At 47.5% G+C, this 19,336-nt stretch overlaps 1 protein-coding gene and 1 pseudogene across 1 annotated transcript; both read left to right on the top strand.

Moving 5' to 3' along the window:
- Positions 1 to 2,776: 2,776 nt before the first annotated feature.
- LOC136355208 (uncharacterized) lies at positions 2,777 to 12,027 on the top strand (annotated as a pseudogene).
- Positions 12,028 to 12,429: 402 nt separating this feature from the next.
- On the top strand, positions 12,430 to 13,122 carry LOC4329050 (BURP domain-containing protein 4-like). The gene is given in 2 exon segments (XM_015769612.3): positions 12,430 to 12,698; positions 12,700 to 13,122. Coding segments are annotated over 2 exon segments (666 nt in total). The 3' UTR covers positions 13,097 to 13,122.
- Positions 13,123 to 19,336: the final 6,214 nt, after the last annotated feature.

A 19,336-nucleotide genomic window follows, 5' to 3' on the forward strand; every position in this document is an offset into this window, starting at 1 on the left:
CCCTCCCAATTTTTGTTCAGTTTTGCTTGAATGGGGGAGGACTAGGTAGGGACTCTTGGACTTACGGACGAAAAAGAGAGGTGACGAATGGAAATTACGAATTTTTAGATTTTTTTTAACCGTTATATAGATATATGGGATATAAGATCTGGTTTTTACGGTTTTTATAGAAAAACGGCACCGAACCGACGTCAGGTGGCGTGGCCATGTGGAGCTGAGTGGAGCACGAGATGAGGAAAAAAATATATCGCACTTCTCCAGTTCTCCTTATCCTCTTGCACCTCCGTCTCCACCTCTCCCCCTCCCTCTACTGCAAGAATTTTCAGAATATGCTATCGAATACACACTGCTTTCAGGATATGCCACTCAATTCGGTCTACTTTCAGAATATACCATTAGAGCACGAATTTTTTTCATTTCGTGCCACTCCGTCTCTTGGAGTCAGTAACGTCGTCGTCGGCCGTCCGCCCGGCACCGCCGTTGTCAGTCCGCCACTGCCTGCGCCGGCGCCCGCGTTAGCCGCGCCGTCGTCGGTCTGTCGCTGCCATCGTCATCAACAACCGCCCGCACGCGCCCATGTCAGCCGCTTTGTCGTACATCCACCCGCCGGCATCGTCGTCCTCCTCCGCCACAGCTTGGCGAGTGTGCTCGGGGAGGAGCACCGTGGTTGGGCCCGGAGCGCAGGTGGTGGACGCACGCGAGCGCAGGCGGCGGACCGACGATGGCACAGGCGAGCGTGGGCAGACGAACTGGCTAATGGTGAACGACGACGACAACACAGCGGACAAGGCGGCTGACGGTGAACGGACGACGTCATGGCTAACATGGGCGCGGGAGCGGGCGGTGGACGATGACGATGGCGGCGACGACTGGAAAGAAGATGAGTTGAGAGTAGGGGAGCCCCACACCGTTTCCCCCGCTGCTAGACACCACCACCATCTTGTCGCCGCCGCCGCTAGATACTACCACCATCTCACCACCGCCTCAAGATTTACTCGATCATCGAGGACCACGGTGGCAAGGAGGACGGCGAGGATGGCATGATGTCTCCACAGAGGAGGAGGCGCGGGGGTTAGATCCATTGATTTTTTTTTTCTTCCTTTCCTCCCACTTTCACTTGAGCACCATTGCTTTTGTTCCTCCATCAATGGCGAGATGGCTAGAAAGAGGATACATCAGTGATGTCTTTGCCTCGGCAGCTAGATTTGATTCGGCCGCAACTGGATTTTGCCACATTACGAGCTGCTGCAAGTTAAGGCAAAAATTGTTTTTTCTGTGTGTGTGTGGGGGTGGGGGCGGGGGGTTGGGATTTGTTTGTGTGTTTGTGCTTCCACCTTTATAATTTTTGTAGCGTCGATCTTATGTTTGGAATAACTAATGATTGTCCGATTGGGATTTTGATTGATCCTTTTGTGCTTTGTAAGCTGTAACGGACAGAGGCTGTCGCTACATCGGACATGGCGGATGAAAAGTTGGGGTGACCAACGGAAAATTGCAGATTTGCGCATTTGCGCGTATGGGATGGGAGCGACGCGGTCGTGCATACGGACGAAAATTAGGTGAAGAAAGGAAAATTACGAATCTTTTAATTAGTTAAGATAAAGTAACACAGTCGGACGTCCATGGTAGAGTGAACTGTGAAAACCAGGGTTTCCCAAACCGTCGGGCTCGGGGTTACCGCGCCCCGGCGGTAAGCACGGTAACCGCGGTAACCGCGAAAAACCGTGCAAAATTTATCGAAAATTTAAATTATTTTTTAAATTTATTTGAATTTAAGGAGGTTACCGCAGTTTTTCTATATCGTACCCCGCGGCAAGACCGGTTACCGTGGTTACTAGCGGTAATGTAAACCCGGGTGAAAACCAACTAAAACAGTGGAAAAAGAAATAGAGTTGTTTCAACTTTCAAGAAAAGAAAAGAAATGGAAAAATACACACAACAAGGGAAACACGATTTAAAAGGATTGGACTTTTCCTCGCAAAAATAAAAGAAGAAATCGATTGGGACTTGGGGTTTAGAATTATAGCGGTGATCTCTACGATCGATCTGTTGCATTGCCACCTCGCTCGCGCTTTTACTTTAATCTGCGGTGATCTGTATGATTAACACGTACGATTCTCAAACTTTCGTTTCAAGAAAGAAAAGGACTCAAATTCACATTGGGTTTTATGTATATATATATATATATATATATATATATATATATATATATATATATATATATATATATATATATATATATATATATATATATATATATATATATATATATATATATATATATATATATATATAGGTAAATTAACTGGTGCTACATGGAGTATGGGTTTCAAAATTCAAATTGAGTATCTACCCAATTTGAATGAGTATGAATTTTTTTTAAATGTTTAGATATGATCAATTAACTTCTTTCAAACTGAATTTTTTTTGTTAGATTTTGATTCTAGTTATATAACATCCAAACATATAATTCGTTAGGTATGTAATAATGAATTGTGAAATAAAGTTGAGTTTGAGTTGTTTTGTTGTTAGGTATTTGTATGAATCAAATTCATATACCTAGATATCTACTTACAATTTGTAAATTTTTAAAAATTTGAGAGAATTTATGTGTTTTATATCTTGGAGCCCGGGCACTATGGAGTCCCATATGGATATATATATAGTTGTACAATCTCGGATTAATTAACTTATCCCTCCATCGATCGATCACATCGTGCTGTTTTATCTCTCCATCATCCCCACCATCGCCAATTCAATTCAATTCGACGTGGCCATGACGCAGACGAATCAAGCCATCGAGGTGGACGGCGATCGGCTGTCGCCACCGCCACCGGCGGCGTCACCCGCCGTGTCCGCCGTACTCGAGAACGATGACCTCGTCGGCGAGATCCTGCTCCGCCTCGCCTTCCCCACCACCCTCGTCCGCGCCGCGCTCGCCTGCAGACGCTGGCTCCGCGTCGCCTCCGACCCCTCCTTCCTCCGGCGATTCCGCGAGCTCCACCCGCCCCGCCTCCTGGGCTTCTACGTCACGAGCCTCAAGATACCGCGGGCTCACCCGCTCTTCGTCCCGATGCCGCCGCCTGCACGGCCACCGGAGCTCGACCCCGTCGTCCTTCGCGGTGGCAACTTCAGCCTCGCTTACGAGGGTTACACGACCAGTATCTACCAGTGCAGGAACGGTAGCATCCTCCTCTTCAAGGAGAGGCATGATCGGCGCGAGCTCAAATACGCGGTGCACAGACCGCTGCAGCATCCTGAGAGAGGCCTACTCGCCATCCCGTTCTCTTCAACACATGACGATGACGATGACGTCGAGCCTGATCTCGGCTTCGACGACGAGAATGTGTGGGGGTTCCACTTCGGAGAGGATGGCGGCAGCCAGCTATACCGGTTATCGGTGATGTTCACCCCAAGGGGAGCTACTTCCGCGTGGTTCTACGCATTCCGGGACGGCGGATGGCATGTCCATACCAAGGCGACGGCACAGCTACCTGGCTTGCCACCGGAATCAGCTGGGTTCGTCGTGGTCCGAGACAAGGCCTACTTGGCAGCCACTTCGAGCAGCGTTCTTGTGTTGGACTTGAAGTCCTCGAGCTTGTACACCATCCAGCTTCCAGATGGGGTGGAGTTCCCACCTGTGATGATGTGGTATAATGATCGAAGCCACGACGTTTTGTTCGGACGAGCGAGCGATGATTCTGGGGTTTATATCGCCGATCTGAAGGAGCCTCAGCTTCGTATTTGGCTACTTAAGCATGGCAGCACTGGATGGACTCTGGTTGATACCATTTGTTTGCGGTCGATGTGCGCTAATTTGCACATAAATTGTGTGGGCGGGGATAGTCGTGTTGTTTACATGGATTATGTAGGGGACGATGCTGAGTTTTTGTTCTTGAAAACAGATGAATGTGCACTCTACTTGGATGTTAAGAGTAGGCAACTTCACAAGGTTTACGAGGTGACAGAAAAGGATGAAATCTTGTTTTCAATCATGCCCTTTATGATGATATGGCCTCCCATATTCCCTGTGAGGAAGGAAATATCATAATAATGGTGAATCCTCTTGCAATGTTCTTTCATGTTATTATTATTTGTTCCACAATGACACCTGTTAGTGCTTTTGTACAATGACCCCTAGTAAATTTCAGTTTTGCTCTATACATGGTGGTTTAAAGAGGTTGCACATATATATATATATATATATATATATATATATATATATATATATATATATATATATATATATATATATATATATATATATATATATATATATATGCGACTTTTTTTATATACTTTAGTGGTGGTTCTGGAGTTCCATGTATAATGTATGGTTTTGCTTTAGGATGCGGAAACTTGGAATACACTAAAAACAAATTTTGGTACATCAAGATATATTTTTTTTGAGATACTTAGTATCTGGAAGTACAAAGGCAATAGAAAATATGATACCCTTGTACCTTTTTAAGGACTAGCAAAAATATTTGTGCGTTCAACAGATAAAGATAATTTTCATGATTGATAAGAACTCTGCCAATTTAAACGATAAAACCGAAATAAGACAGACAAAACAATGGAAATAATTCAATAATCACATATAGATTGAACTAGGTTGCGTTCGCTTCATGCGTTATCGCACAAAGGATCCCTTATATACACCATTCCATAGCCTCATAGATCCACGAGTGGATATGCCATAAGTTGATACATGGGTATTTCGCTATATCTTGGACCAAATATTGAAATTTTGATTATTCAATTAGTGAAAGTTTTTTTTACTGTAGATAGCAGGGGGAGGCCTATCCACCAGTGGAGCATGAGCCAACACCAACGCCCAGAAAATTCCCTACATGCTGCCAACTGTGAGGGATGTCGCCTCGTCATGTCGCGACAGCATCTCTTGCACCATATGCATCGGCCACGATCCGAACAGGGGACACCGCCACACCGGCAGTGACACCGTGAGTTGCCCCCGCCATGGCCAACCGTCGAAGTGCCATGACCATGGCGACCTCCATCCTAACGCCGCCGACTCCTCCCTCCTTCCTCGTGCACAGCAGCCACGGCCAGATCTGCACCGCCATCGGCAACCTTCCGAAACTCCGCCATCCGCGCACACAGCGTGTGCTAAATTTGAGCATTTCATTGCATGTGTTGTAGTGGTTCACTTGCTTAGTGAGATGTCACGAAGTCCCAGGTTCGAATCTCCCCCTCGACGTATTTTTTGCCTTTATGATCATCGCTCACGGGAAATAGCGCAAAAATTTACAAAAAAAACATGGGAACCGGGTGATCAAACCACGTGTCTACTTGTGGTTTTAAAAAAACGGATGACCAACACCACTTCGGTACAAGATGGTTTATGTACGATAGGAACATATACTCTCACTTAACAGATATATAGGGTTAGCGCCATGATTGCTGGCACAGAGCCATTGGACTGAGGTGACGGCTTATTTTTGAAATAAGTTTTTGATATAGTTCTCTTTTCAAATATGTTTTCTAAAAGCGTTAGATTGTCAAAATTATAGCAAAGACCATTGGTGTCATGTGACACCATTGCTATAACACTAGCTCCACCCCCGAGTCACAGGTTTATCTATCCAGAAGCGGTTGAACTAAATAGCCAATATATAGCAGAAGAATAGTAGGAAGAGCTCATGTAAATTATTTTCAAAATGAATGAACATTTTTCATCAATTTGTACATGCTGAAGTTTTTTTACAGTATATATCAGCGTTAGTAATGTTAAGGAACAATAATGAGATGTTAGGGTTAGGGTTTATGCGCCACCCGGGCGACCGGGCGGCGGCAGAGCTCTCGCGCGTGGCGAGATGGGTCTGGATGGAGATCTCCTCTGATCTGCTCCTGATGTCTCCGGGGGTTTTACCCGCCGTGGGTTGTTCTGGGGGGGATTTCCTCCCTGTGTTGAAACGTGATCTGGTAGGGTGGCCTGATCATACTCGTATAGGAGATAAGTTGAAGGCTTTCCCTTTAGGCGGATTGATCTATGGGAAAGGTTCGTTCTCTGCTTTCCGTATTGTTCCAGGGGATCTGTGGCCCTTGCGAAATTCTAGAAGGGGGAGGAGATTGAATCTGTTTTGGTATCCGAAGTTCGAGTTGTATTGGAGACCTAATTCTGTGGCATTGCAGTATAAATACAAGTCACAGTGGTGGCCGAAGGTGCGGTTCAAAGTTTTTCCGGCGATAGGGCTAGGCGTTGTCAACCCCGTCTCTTTGTTTGTTGGATCTAGCGGAAGTCTCATGGCGGCCAATGTCGGTGGGGGTGATAAAGGGATCGTCATTGGGACGATTTCCCACCCGAAGCTGATGAGCGGTAATGAGACGGACGCGGTGATTCTCGACAGGATTCCTCTGAAGATGATCGAGGGAGCAGCGGGCACATCTGATCAGGGCCAGGAACACACAACGGCTGCGAGGAGGGGATCTGCAGAGAACAACCAAGTTGATGCAACACAGTGTCCTGCAGTGTTCACTGAAGGAGATCTGGTGGAGGATGAGGAGGATGTGGTTGCGGTGAATATTGAGGATGATGAACTGCAGACTGCTGGCCTGTGGACGATCTTGGCGAGGTTCTATTCTCTGAGAACTCCGAACCAAGTGGCCCTGTTTGACGACATGCGCAGAGCTTGGAGGTTGAGAGCAGATATGAGCTACAAATCACTACGTGACAACATGTTCATCATAACCTTCTCGGTAGAGGGAGACTGATTTTGTCATTAAAGGGGGTCCTTGGATTCACAGAGGAGATGCACTCCTGGTAGCGAGTTTTGATGGCATTACGTGCCCATCGAATGTTCCTTTGGATGTTGTTCCGATCTGGGTGCGCATATATGACCTCCCTCTGGTGTTGATGACAAAGGTAAGAGGTGGGATGTTTGGGAGCAAACTCGGCAAAGTTCGTGAGGTAGACGTGAGGGATGATGGACGCAACAAACATGACTTCTTCCGCATTATTCGTGTTGATCTCCCTGTCAAGCGTCCTCTGAAATCACAGATAGCTATAAGGATGACTGTCCAAGGCAAGGAGGTCCTTCGCAGGTTCGATTTACGTTATGAGCGGGTACCGCACTTTTGCTTTATCTGTGGTTTTATTGGTCATTCCGACAGAGATTGCAATAGAAGATCTGCCAATGAGGATCAACCTTTCCAATTCTCAGCTGAGCTACGATGCTCCCCCCCTTAAACCTTTTGAGAAGAAGATCAGTAAAGTGAAAGCTGCCCAAACATCAAGTGTTGCACGTAACTTGTTCTTCAGAGGGGCAGGAAGTGCTAGTTCATCGTCCTCCAGACACAAACAAGATGGTCAGATGCAGGAAGCAATACCGCCCAGAGTTGATGCCCATGATGGGTTTGAGTTTAAGGAAAGGGAAGGGGACACTGCAATTGATGAGATGTTAGCTCAACAGGCTGGGAAGATGGATGTTACGGGGGACAAAACTCAGGAAACATCGATGGTTGTCCCTGCTGGGAAGCTAGCCCAGCAACAATAGGAGAAGGAAGCACCCAAGAAGACTGATGGTGATGAAATTTCTGCTTCTGAGATGATACCAGCCATGAGGAACCTTCAACAGCAAGCCTCGTTTGGGGAAGTGTCATCCGAGGAGATCAGCGATGCCAATAGGAAGAGGATGCCAGACCAGTCAGGACTCCAGATAAAAGGGAGGGTTCAGCAAGCATTGTTGGAATACCAACAATACACAGGTGGCAGCAATTCCATGCATGGGGATATCGGCAAGGCAGCTAGAGCAGTGAAGAGACTCAAGAAGGCTGCAGAGGGTGAGGACACAGACGATATGGAGGCAACCAGCCATGGGGCCGCTGGTAAACTGACGGGACCTGTGATTGGGTCCCGTCAGGAGCAATGAGTTGCTTGGCTTGGAACTGTCGCGGTATAGGGAACGCGGCGACAGTTCGTGACCTTTGTGCCTTAGTGAAGGAGGCAGGTTCCCATATTGTGTTTTTAAGTGAGACTAGGCAAAAGATTGAGAAGGTTCGTAGGCTGCGGAATAGATTGGGTTTGAAGGGTTTTGCTGGGGTTAACAGTGATGGGATGAGTGGGGGTCTGGCTTTATTCTGGCATGAGTCTGTTCATGTGGAAATTATAAGTATGAATGAGAGATATATTGACGCGTATGTTCGTTTATCTGTGAATGCTCCTGTCTGGCATGCTACTTTTGTGTACGGGGAACCTAGAGTGGAAAATAGACATCGTATGTGGGCGTTGTTAAATTCAGTTAAGCAAGTTTCGGATCCCCCGTGGTTAGTGGTGGGTGATTTTAATGAGACTCTTTGGCAGTTTGAGCACTTCTCTCTGAAACAACGAAGTGAGCTGCAAATGCAAGCCTTTAGGGATGTGGTCCAGAGATGTGATCTCCATGATCTGGGGTTCTCGGGGGTGCCATACACTTATGATAATAGGAGAGAAGGCCGCAGCAATGTTAAAGTGCGCCTAGACTACGCCCTTGCAGATGATGGGTGGAGGGGACTGTTCTCTACAGCACAGGTGTTTCATCTGTCCTCTCCTAGATCAGACCATTGCCCCATCCTTGTCAAATTTTCTTCTGAAGACCTTCACAGGAATCCTGTGAAGTGTGTCCATTATGAAATTTACTGGGAAAGAGACCCTGCAATCTCTGAAGTTATAGCAGAATCTTGGGGCGTTTCCGGAGTTAAGCAGGATCTGCGCGACATTAATCAAGCTCTGTTTAGGATGATGTCTGATCTTCGCACATGGAGTAAGAAAAAGTTCAGGAATGTCAGCCGGGAGATTGAGAAAAATAGAAAGAAACTATCTGAACTTCTTCTAAGTAATGCCGACAATAGGGAAATAAGACGGGTGTCCGATCAAATGAATGAACTTCTGTACCGTGAGGAGATGATATGGCTGCAACGATCTCGAATTGCTTGGCTGAAAGAAGGTGATAGAAATACACGTTTCTTTCACAGCAAAGCAGTGTGGAGAGCTAAGAAGAATAAGATTACAAAGCTACGGGATAGTGACGGTACTGTTCACAGTACGACAAAAGAGTTGGAACGTATGGCAACTGAGTATTTCCAAAGGCTGTTCACTGCCGACCCCAGTATTGATCATTCGTGAGTCACTAGCCTGATGAAGCCGAAAGTCACAGATGCGATGAATGAGAAACTATGCAAAACCTTTAGTGAAGAGGAAATTGCAAATGCCCTGTTCCAAATTGGTCCGTTAAAAGCTCCCGGGCCAGATGGATTCCCCGGTCGGTTCTATCAGAGGAATTGGGCTATACTAAAGGACGACATTGTGCGAGCTGTACAAGAATTTTTCTCTTCGGGTACCATGCCTTCGGGGGTCAATGAGACTGCCATTGTTCTGATACTGAAAACTGAGCAACCATAGGAACTAAAGGATTTCAGACCTATCAGTTTGTGCAATGTGGTCTATAAAATAGTGTCTAAGTGTTTGGTGAACAGACTAAGACCAATCCTGGATGATCTGGTGTCACAGAACCAGAGTGCCTTTGTCCCTGGTAGATTGATAACAGATAATGCCCTGATAGCATTCGAATGCTTCCACCATATACAGAGGAATAAAAATCCTGAGAATGCTTACTGCGCATACAAGTTGGACTTGTCCAAAGCGTATGACCGTGTAGACTGGAAATTTTTGGAGTAAGCAATGGTTAAACTGGGTTTCGCTCACTGTTGGGTTAAATGGATTATGGCATGTATAACCTCGGTGAGATATGCAGTTAAACTTAATGGAACCCTGTTGAACACCTTTGCTCCATCACGAGGTCTGCGTCAGGGTGATCCTCTTTCGCCCTTCCTATTCCTTTTTGTGGCTGATGGACTGTCCTTGTTACTAGAAGAGAAAGTGGATCAGGGAGCTATGAACCCAATTCAGATATGCCGGCGTGCTCCTGCTGTGTCGCATTTACTGTTTGCGGATGACACGCTGTTGTTCTTTAAAGCGGCAAATGATCAGGCGGTAGTGATGAAAGAAGTTCTCGAAACTTATGCTTCCTGCACTGGGCAATTGATAAATCCTTGCAAATGCTCCATCATGTTCGGGCAAAGCTCTCCTACTGCTGTCCAAAATCAGATAAAGCAGACCCTGCAGATAAGTAACTCCTTTGAAGATAAATATTTGGGCTTTCCGATGCCTGAGGGTAGAATGACCAAAGGAAAATTCCAAAGCCTCCAGGAGAGATTATGGAAGAGAATTATGCTGTGGGGGGAGAAACTTCTGTCAACTGGGGGGAAGGAGATTTTGATTAAAGCGGTCCTACAGGCCATGCCTGTTTATGTTATGGGACTCTTCAAGCTCCCGGAGTCGGTCTACGAGGAATTGACAAAACTGGTTCGTAATTTCTGGTGGGGAGCAGAGAAAGGGAAGAGGAGAACGCACTGGAAATCCTGGGACTGTTTGATTGCTCGGAAGTTGAAGGGAGGTATGGGGTTTAGGGATTTCAGGCTGTTTAATCAGGCACTTCTAGCTAGACAAGCCTGGAGATTGTTGGACAGACCAGACAGTCTCTGTGCTAGAATTTTGAAGGCCAAATACTACCCGAACGGTTCTCTCATTGATACAAGTTTTGGAGGTAATGCCTCTCCAGGCTGGAGAGCGATCGAATATGGTTTAGAATTACTGAAGAAGGGCATCATATGGCGCATTGGCAACGGTAAATCAGTCAGATTGTGGAGGGATCCCTGGATTCCGCGGAGCTTTTCAAGAAGACCCATCTCAGCTAAAAGAAATTGCAGACTGAGATGGGTTTCAGACCTGATTGATCAGTCCGAGTCCTGGGATACTGACAAAATCTCGCAGCATTTCCTGCCCATGGACGCAGAGGCCATCCTAAACATTCGTTTATCTTCAAGGCTGGAGGATGACTTCATTGCTTGGCATCCGGATAGACTGGGGAGATTTTCTGTCAGAAGTGCTTATCATCTGGCAATAGCTCTGGCACAGGTTGATGAAGGCTCGAGTTCGTCCGGGAATGGAAATAGCAGAGCCTGGAATGCCCTTTGGAAATGCAATGCGCCCCAAAAGGTGAAGATTTTTGCCTGGCGAGCTATTACTAACAGCCTTCCAACATTGGAAAATAAGAAGAAGAGGAAGCTTGAAGTTTCAGACATCTGCACCATTTGTGGGGTGGAGTCAGAATATGTTGTTCACGCTTTGTTTCGCTGCCCACATGCCCGGCAATTCTGGGAAGCGATGACTGTTGATATGAAGCTTAACCCTCTCAGCAACATTCGCAATGGAGATCCGAAAGTGATCTTGGACCTATTGGAGCAGTCGCAGCCGGAGGAACAGGTTATGCTTTTAATGGTACTGTGGCGAATCTGGCACACACGGAATGAAATAGTGCATGGCAAACCAGCCCCAGGAATACTAGTGTCCAAACGTTTCATTGAAAGCTATGTCCTCTCCCTTGCTGAGATCAAGCAACACCCCCAAGCAAGTCCTGAGAAGGGGAAACATGTTGTGGATGTGGTTCTAAAGAAGTCGCACAACATCAAACGGAGTCAAGAACCTGTTCCTGACAAATGGTCGAAGCCGCTCCTAGGAAGCATGAAGCTGAATGTTGATGGCTCATTCCAGGAGAGTGACGGCAAGGGTGGTATAGGCGCTGTGTTGCGCAACTGCACAGGAGAGGTTATTTTTGCTGCTTGTGGACATGTTGATCGCTGTAGCAGTGCTTTGGAAACGGAACTCCTTGCCTGCAGGGATAGTCTTGCCCTCGCCCTACAATGGACCCTGCTGCCAATAGTGATTGAGACAGACTGCTTGGCGATGATCCATCTTTTCCGCGATGCAACAGGTGCTAAATCGGAGCTGGCGTTTTTAATCAGGGAGATAGATTCTCTCTTGGTGGGAAATAGGGATATTAGCTTCAGTAAGTGTCTTAGAAGTCAAAATAATATTAGTCACTATTTAGCAAATAAGGGCCGTTGTGACAAGATCACACAGTTTTGGCCGGACAATAAGTGTACTTTTATCTCGCAGTTTATCTGTGAGGAGGCTAATGAGTAATTATCCCTTTCCCCTGAAAAAAAAAGGAACAATAATGAGATGTATAGGTTATCAGGGCAAAAACAAAGGGATTAGTGCATATGCATATGCAGAGAGAGTAGGAAACTCACAAACTTTGCACCTCTCTTTGCCGAGATGACACATGCTTTTCATGGCTCCTATGCTATAAAAGGGCAGCATATACAGTCATACAGACTAGTATTAATTAGTTACTAAGCAGATTAGAATTAGTTTTGGATCATCACTGCAAATTGAAGGATCACACAAATCAATGGCTGAGTTGCATTGTCGTTTTTGTGTTTTTTGGCATTCTGTAACTTGACCGCCCCTTGCATATATATGCAGCCAGCTGAAATTAGCCTTGGCTGGCATCCTCAAGTTAGAGAATGCCAAAAACACAAAGGCGGCCGGGATGCTGTGTCTTGCCGGAAGGCACGAAGCTGACGCTGGCGCACGACGACCACGGCGTGGCTGCAGCGGCGCCAAGGTTCATCATCTACAAGGACAAGGCCGACGCCGTGCCGTCCAACCTCCGCGCCATGGACGCCATCCTCGCCATGTTCGGCATCCTCCCTGGATCCGACAAGGCGGCGCAGGTCGCCGACACCCTCCGCACCTGCGGCGAACTGACGGCCGCCGGCGGCGAGGAGCCACGCCACCTCCCGCGAGGCGGTGCTCGACTTCGCCGCCTCGGCGCTGGGCACCAGCGCGCCGCGCGCGGTCACCACGCTCGTGCACGGGAGGGAGCCCCGCAGGTACGTGGTAGCGGCCGACGGCGTCGCCCGGATCGGCGGCGACGCCGTGGTGGCGTGCCACCCTATGCCATATCCATACGAGGTGTACTACTGCCACCGGCCAGCCGACGCGGTGGCGCTGAGGGTCGACCTCCACGCCGTCGCCGGCGTGGGCCTGGGCGGCGCCACTGCCGTCGACGTGTGCCACGTCAACACCACCACCTGGGACAGTGCCTACTTCGAGCTCCTCAAGGCAAGCCGTGGCGACGCCATCTGCCACTACATGCCGCAGGGCTATGTTCTGTGGCTAGCCAATTGAGACGATATTAGTATTTCCTACAAACACCTGATCGTAGCTACTCAACCTTCCATGATTGATGCTTGATGCATCTCTCGCTACTACTTCATCCGTTTCACAATGTAAATCATTCTAGTATTTCCCACATTCATATTGATGTAGAATGACATACATTGTGAAACAGAGGGAGTATCTTAATAAACGCAAAATCTATTTCGAGAGGCATCTCGATTTAGACTTAACGAGCGACGTGGACAATTACGTGAGAAGTATTAGTAGCATTACAGACATGCATGTAAGCAGTTTTTCTATTAGGTTGTGCATATTTTTTCTTCTTATAAAATTTTCACTTAAATTACTTATCCGATCTATAATCCGATTACACCATTGTGTTCGTTGCAATTAAATCTTTATAACAAGATCTTACATGATAATATTATGATAAAAAAAACATTTATGTTATAAATTACTTTTATAATATATGTAAGTTACTTTTATCTTATATACAAATTACTTTTAGATTTGATTAAATTACTTCTCATAATTTCATAATGCTTTGAGTTGATTACTTTTATTATTATTGTTTTTACTCAGTTTCATAATTTGTGTTGATTAAATTTAATTTCTAAATAGACTTATATTTTTATTCCTACGACGAATTTACTTCTAATATCATAACAACTTACTTTCATTTTATACTAAGTTACTTTTATGATTTTTGTAAATTACTTTCAGGCTTTATTAAATTTACTTTCATAAATGTATTTACATGAAAATCTTCTCTACACTTTTGAATTTACTCCACATAGTTTCTTATTGGAACTCACTCATAATGTAATTACTTCTATATAGAGTTACTTCTATTACATAGCTAAGTTACTTTTACAATTTAAATAAATTACTTTTAAATTAATAAAATATTTTAATATATTCAATCTGGATCTCGTTTTATCACATATTTTAAGTGGAGTACAATGATACAAATAGATCTTAAAAATAATATATGATTTAAAAGATACAAGTGATTAAAGAGGTAAAAAAACATGCACTATAGTACTTTTTAAGCTAAAATAAGATTTAAATCTAGGATGGAGTGATCGCTGCTTTAGGCAAACCAGAGACCGGTCGTTGTGTAGTCATGAAATAAAACTGATGCTGTGCTCTCTGCTCGTCCTCGACTCCTTTTTCCTTTTTTCTTTTTTTTTATCGAAGAACAGTGAAGGAAGCTATACTAATTACTGTTGCAATCCCATGCCTGTTGCTAACTTCTGAGGAAGGATGAAGATGTCAGAGTCCAAAAAGAATCGGTAGACTGAAATTCCAAGTTTTCAGGAAATTTGAACCCAAAAAAGTTGAAAATCGAATACATTTTTACTAATTGTCAACAAATTAGTAAAACTGTTACACTGTTCATTCATCACCTGTGTTCGACCGTCCGATCTGCCTATCCACCAAGCTGTTCATGTGCAGATGGACTACTCGAGTAGTGTGGAGATGACGAGGACGGCGCCAGAGCCTCTCGCTGCAGCTGATTTGGGGATTTCCATTTCCTTTATTACTGTGGGGGATTTACAGATTTTCATTGGCTCTGCTCGCTGCTAATTTGGGCAGTACAAATTTTGTGCAGCCTTCCACCGATTTCGAGCATCCAGTATGCATGCCAAAAAGGGTTTCCCAAACCGTCAGGGCCAGGGTTACCGCGCCGTGAAAAACCGTGTAAAATTTATCAAAATTTAAATTATTTTTTAAATTTATTTGAATTTAAAAAGATTACTGCAGTTTTTCTATTACCGTACCCCGCGGTAAGGCCGGTAACCGCGCGGTTACCGAAAGAAGATAAACATGCTATTTTATCTCTAACACGCCCCCGCAGACTGAACGTCGTTCGAACAAACGTTTAGGCTGGACCGAAACTCTGTGAAGACTGGAGTTGGAAGACCCTTGGTGAAGATGTCAGCATAATGTGTGAGCACATTAAGAGCGCGAACGGAACCAATGGCGACCTTCTCACGAACAAAGTGTAGATCAATCTCAACATGTTTCGTGCGCTGGCGTTGCACCGGGTTAGTCAAGAGATAAACTATGCTGACATTGTCACAGTAGACCAGAGTAGCCTTGACTGGAGGAGCATGAAGCTCATGGAGAAGCTGGCGCAACCAACATGTCTCGGCAACAGCGTTGGCAACAACTCTATACTCAGCCTCTGCACTCGAACAGGAAACCATAGTCTGGTGCTTGGAGGACCAAGAAACAAGATTATCTCCCAAAAACACAGCATATCCCGAGGTGAACTTGCGAGTGTCAGGACAACTGGCCCAGTCGGTGTCAGAGTAGACAACCAAATCATGTGAGGCTGAGTGACGAATGTGGAGACCAAGATCCAGGGTGCCTCGAACATAGCGAAGAATCCGCTTGAGAGCTATGAGATGAGACTCTCGAGGATCATGCATGTGGAGGCAAATCTGCTGAACAGCATACTGAATACCAGGCCGAGTTGCTACACGGTTTGCAGTCGAACATACCTACACGCTCCAATATCTCCAAGCCATACTGCCGTTGAGTGAGAAACAAGCCGAAGGAATGGCGAGAGACTGAAACACCGAGAAAGTGATGGAGCTCACCAAGGTCCTTCATACTGAACTCAGACTGAAGAGAAGAGATTGTCCAGTGAAGCAGCGATGTCGACGAAGCAGTGAGAACAATGTCATCAACATATAATAAGAGGTAGGCCACATCACCTCCACGTCGACAAATAAATAGAGAAGTATATGCCTTGGCTTCAACAAACCCAACGGAGCGGAGAAAAGTGGCGAACCGACTGTACCAGGCGCAAGGAGCTTGCTTAAGCCCATACAAAGACTTGTTCAGGCGACAAACAGAGTTGGGCTGAGCAGGATCAACAAACCCAGATGGCTGCATGCATAACACTGTCTCTGCGAGGGTGCCATGGAGAAAAGCATTCTTCACATCGAGCTGATGGATAGGCCAGTTACGAGAGACTGCCAAGCTAAGCACTGTGCAGACTGTAGCTGGCTTGATGATGGGGCTAAAGGTCTCGTCGAAGACGATGCCGGGGCACTGAGAGAAGCAGCAGAGGACCCACCGCGCCTTGTAGCGGTCCAAACTCCCATCGGCGAGGAACTTGTGACGAAAGATCCACTTGCCGGTGGCGATGTTTGTGCCCGGTGGAAGAGGCACAAGGTCCCAAGTGCAATTTGACATCGGTGCCGAGTACTCCTCTTGCATGGCATCACGCCAGTTGGTGTCGGCGAGCGCAGCATGGTAGGTGCGAGGTATCAGGGAGAGAGTGGCGGCATGGAGGTTCAGGCGTGAAGTGGCAACCCGGACGCCAGCCTTGCCCCTTGTCACCATGGCGTGGTTGTTGTCGATGGGAGAGATGCCGAAGCCTGTAACCGGTGGCCATGTAACTAGGGCGCGGGCGCTTCTGGCGCACGTCGGTACCGCGAGTGGCGACGGCTAGAGAAGCGGGGCACGCAGCAAGCGCGTACTGGACGCGCCGTCATGAGCTGGGGAAGGTGCGCCGTCATGAGCCAGGGAGGAAGCGCCGTCGTGGACATGAGGAGCGCCGTCATGGGCCAAGATGGCATCATCGTGGGCAGACCGAGCCGGAGAAGCTGGCCCTAAAGTAGAGACCCCATGGGCCGTCGGAGATGAGGCCGCAGGTGCCGGCCCAGGAGAGAGGCGCCCAGCCCAGCCCGGCAAGCAGGGAGGGGTCGGCCGATCGATGCATGCGCCGGTGGGCCCAAGAGAAGTGGAGGCAGCCTTCCCCGAGCGATTGGAGCCAATTGGAGCCTGTATAGGAGAAGTAAAATCCTCCAGGAAAGCAAGATCAGTAGCACAAGCAGTGTCACCAGTCATTTCGGCAAAGGGATATGTATCCTCATCAAACACCACATGCCGAGAGATAATAACCATGTTGGTGATCGGATCGAAACACCGGTATCTCTTACGTTCGCTAGGGTATCCAAGAACACACACTTGGTGGAATGTGGCGAGAGTTTGTGGGGTGCGGTGGCGGATAGGTTGGGGTAACGACAACCAAAGACGCAAAGATGTGTGTATGAGGGGTGGACACCGTGAAGGGCGAAGTAGGGAGTGTGTTGGGCTAAAGTTTTGGTTGGGTGAGACTCAACCCATAATGAGCCGGGGAGGTGAGCCTGAAATAGAAGCGAGCGTACAATGTTATTAAGAGAACGATGAGTACGCTCAGCTTTACCCTTTTGGGGCGAGGTGTGTGGGCAGGAAATGCGCATGGCGACGCCGTTGGTGAGGAAGAAAGATCGAGCGGCGGAGTTATCAAACTCGTGACCATTGTCGCATTGGATGTTGCGAATGGGTGTAGCAAACTGTGTCCTGACATAGGCAAAAAAAATGCGAAAGAGTGGTGAATGTGTCGGATTTCAAACGAAGAGGAAATGTCCAAACATAATGAGAGCAATCATCAAGAATGACAAGGTAGTATTTAAAACCAGACACACTGAGAACTGGAGAGGTCCACAAATCACAATGAATTAACTCAAAATTGGCCTTAGCCCTAGACAAAGAAGTAGCAAAAGATAGGCGTATGTGGCGACCGAGCTGACACGCATGGCATACGGTGGAGGAGCCGCATTTGGGAGGAGAGATGACCAAGGAGTGAGCAAAACGGGTGAGGGCGTCGTGACCAATGTGTCCAAGCCGGCGATGCCAGAGTGTGGTGGTAGTGGCAGCGAAGGAACTGGCAATGGAGGTGAAGAAGTTCGCCAGAAAGGAGTACAAGTCACCGAAGCTATTGCACCTGGCGATCACGGTCCTGGTAAGTAGATCCTTCATAGTGAAACCAAACTTGTCAAACTCAATGGAGAGATTGTTGTCAGTGACAAACCGACAAACAGAGATTAGGTTTTTGATAATGTTAGGTGAAACAAGACTGTTATTGAGAACAAACATTCTATTAGCGTGAAGAAATGAAGCATTGCCAGACTGCTAGTAGCAATGATGGGCAAAAGAGAACTGTTGCCGACGATAATGTGGGACAGAGTGGCGTAGGTAGGTTGGGTGAGAGGATAGGATACCGGTGTCCGATGTCATGTGTGAGGTGGCACCGGTGTCCATGTACCAGCCGTTGGAGGCAGGCGTCGTGAGGGTGTCGGTTTGAAACAGACTTGCCAAAGTCTGTTGGTCCCAAGCAAGTGTTGGGCTGGAGGCTCCGTACCAGGACGTTGGTTGGGCCGATGGCTGCAGTTGTTGTTGCTGCTGAGTGAGGCCGGCTGGAAGGTAAGGGCCGGCCTGGGAGACCGGCTGCGGGAGGGCAGCTTGCCCACCGGACATTGCCACGCCCGCAAAAGGAGAAGTGGGCCGAGGGCCCAAAATCCCTGGAGCACGCAGCATCGGGCCGCCCAGCCACATTTGAATCGTGCCGACCCAGGGGTGCTGAGGAGTGGGCCAGGCCTGTCCAGCGCGAGGCTGAGGGGCAGCCTGCCCTACGCTTTGGCCACATGTGCCCTGAGCGGCGCCGCCATTGCCGCCGGCGGTGCCGCCCCCGTTCCCGTTGCGTCGACAGCGATTTTTGTTGTTGCCGCCGCCACCTTGTGTGTTGCCGCCGCCTTGATTTAGGTTCCCGAACCCCGTGGCGTGCAATTCATGAGGGCGGTGGAGGAGTTGGTGGAGCGGTTGGAGGGGCCCTTGTTGATCTCGGTGAGAATTAGCTTACTCGATCCGGGCTTCGACGAACATCGGGAAGGGACACTGCAGAGGAATAATAGTTTGGAGAATTTCATATTTAGGGTTTAAACCACCGATCATTGCAAGGACAAGTTGCTGGTCGGTGACGGGGTCGCCGAGCTCACCGCGAGTGTCAGCCATAGCCTTGAGACGTCAACAGTAGTCGTTCACGCCGAGGTCACCTTGGACGAACGTGTGAAATTCAGCCGTGAGGTTGATGGCGCGCTGTTCCTAGTGGCCGAGGAACATCTGCTCGAGGGAGAGACAGACGAGGCGTGCGTTACCATCAGGCTGAATGATGGTCTCCAGGAGGTCGGTGGCGATGGTCCCATAGAGCCACGAGAGCACGACACAATCCGTCCGAGCCCAGGACGCATGATGAGGAAAAGCGTCGTCAGAGAGGACGTGGTCGGTGAGGGCATATTTGGTAATTTGCGGCGCCAAGGTCGAGGACGACGGGGACAAGCACCTTGACATTGAGAACAGACACCGCCTGGGCATGAAGGGCATCGACAGTGTCAGAGGTTGGCAGAGCGC

Source organism: Oryza sativa, chromosome 2 (assembly GCF_034140825.1).
Source record: "Oryza sativa Japonica Group chromosome 2, ASM3414082v1".
Taxonomy (NCBI): Eukaryota; Viridiplantae; Streptophyta; class Magnoliopsida; order Poales; family Poaceae; genus Oryza; species Oryza sativa.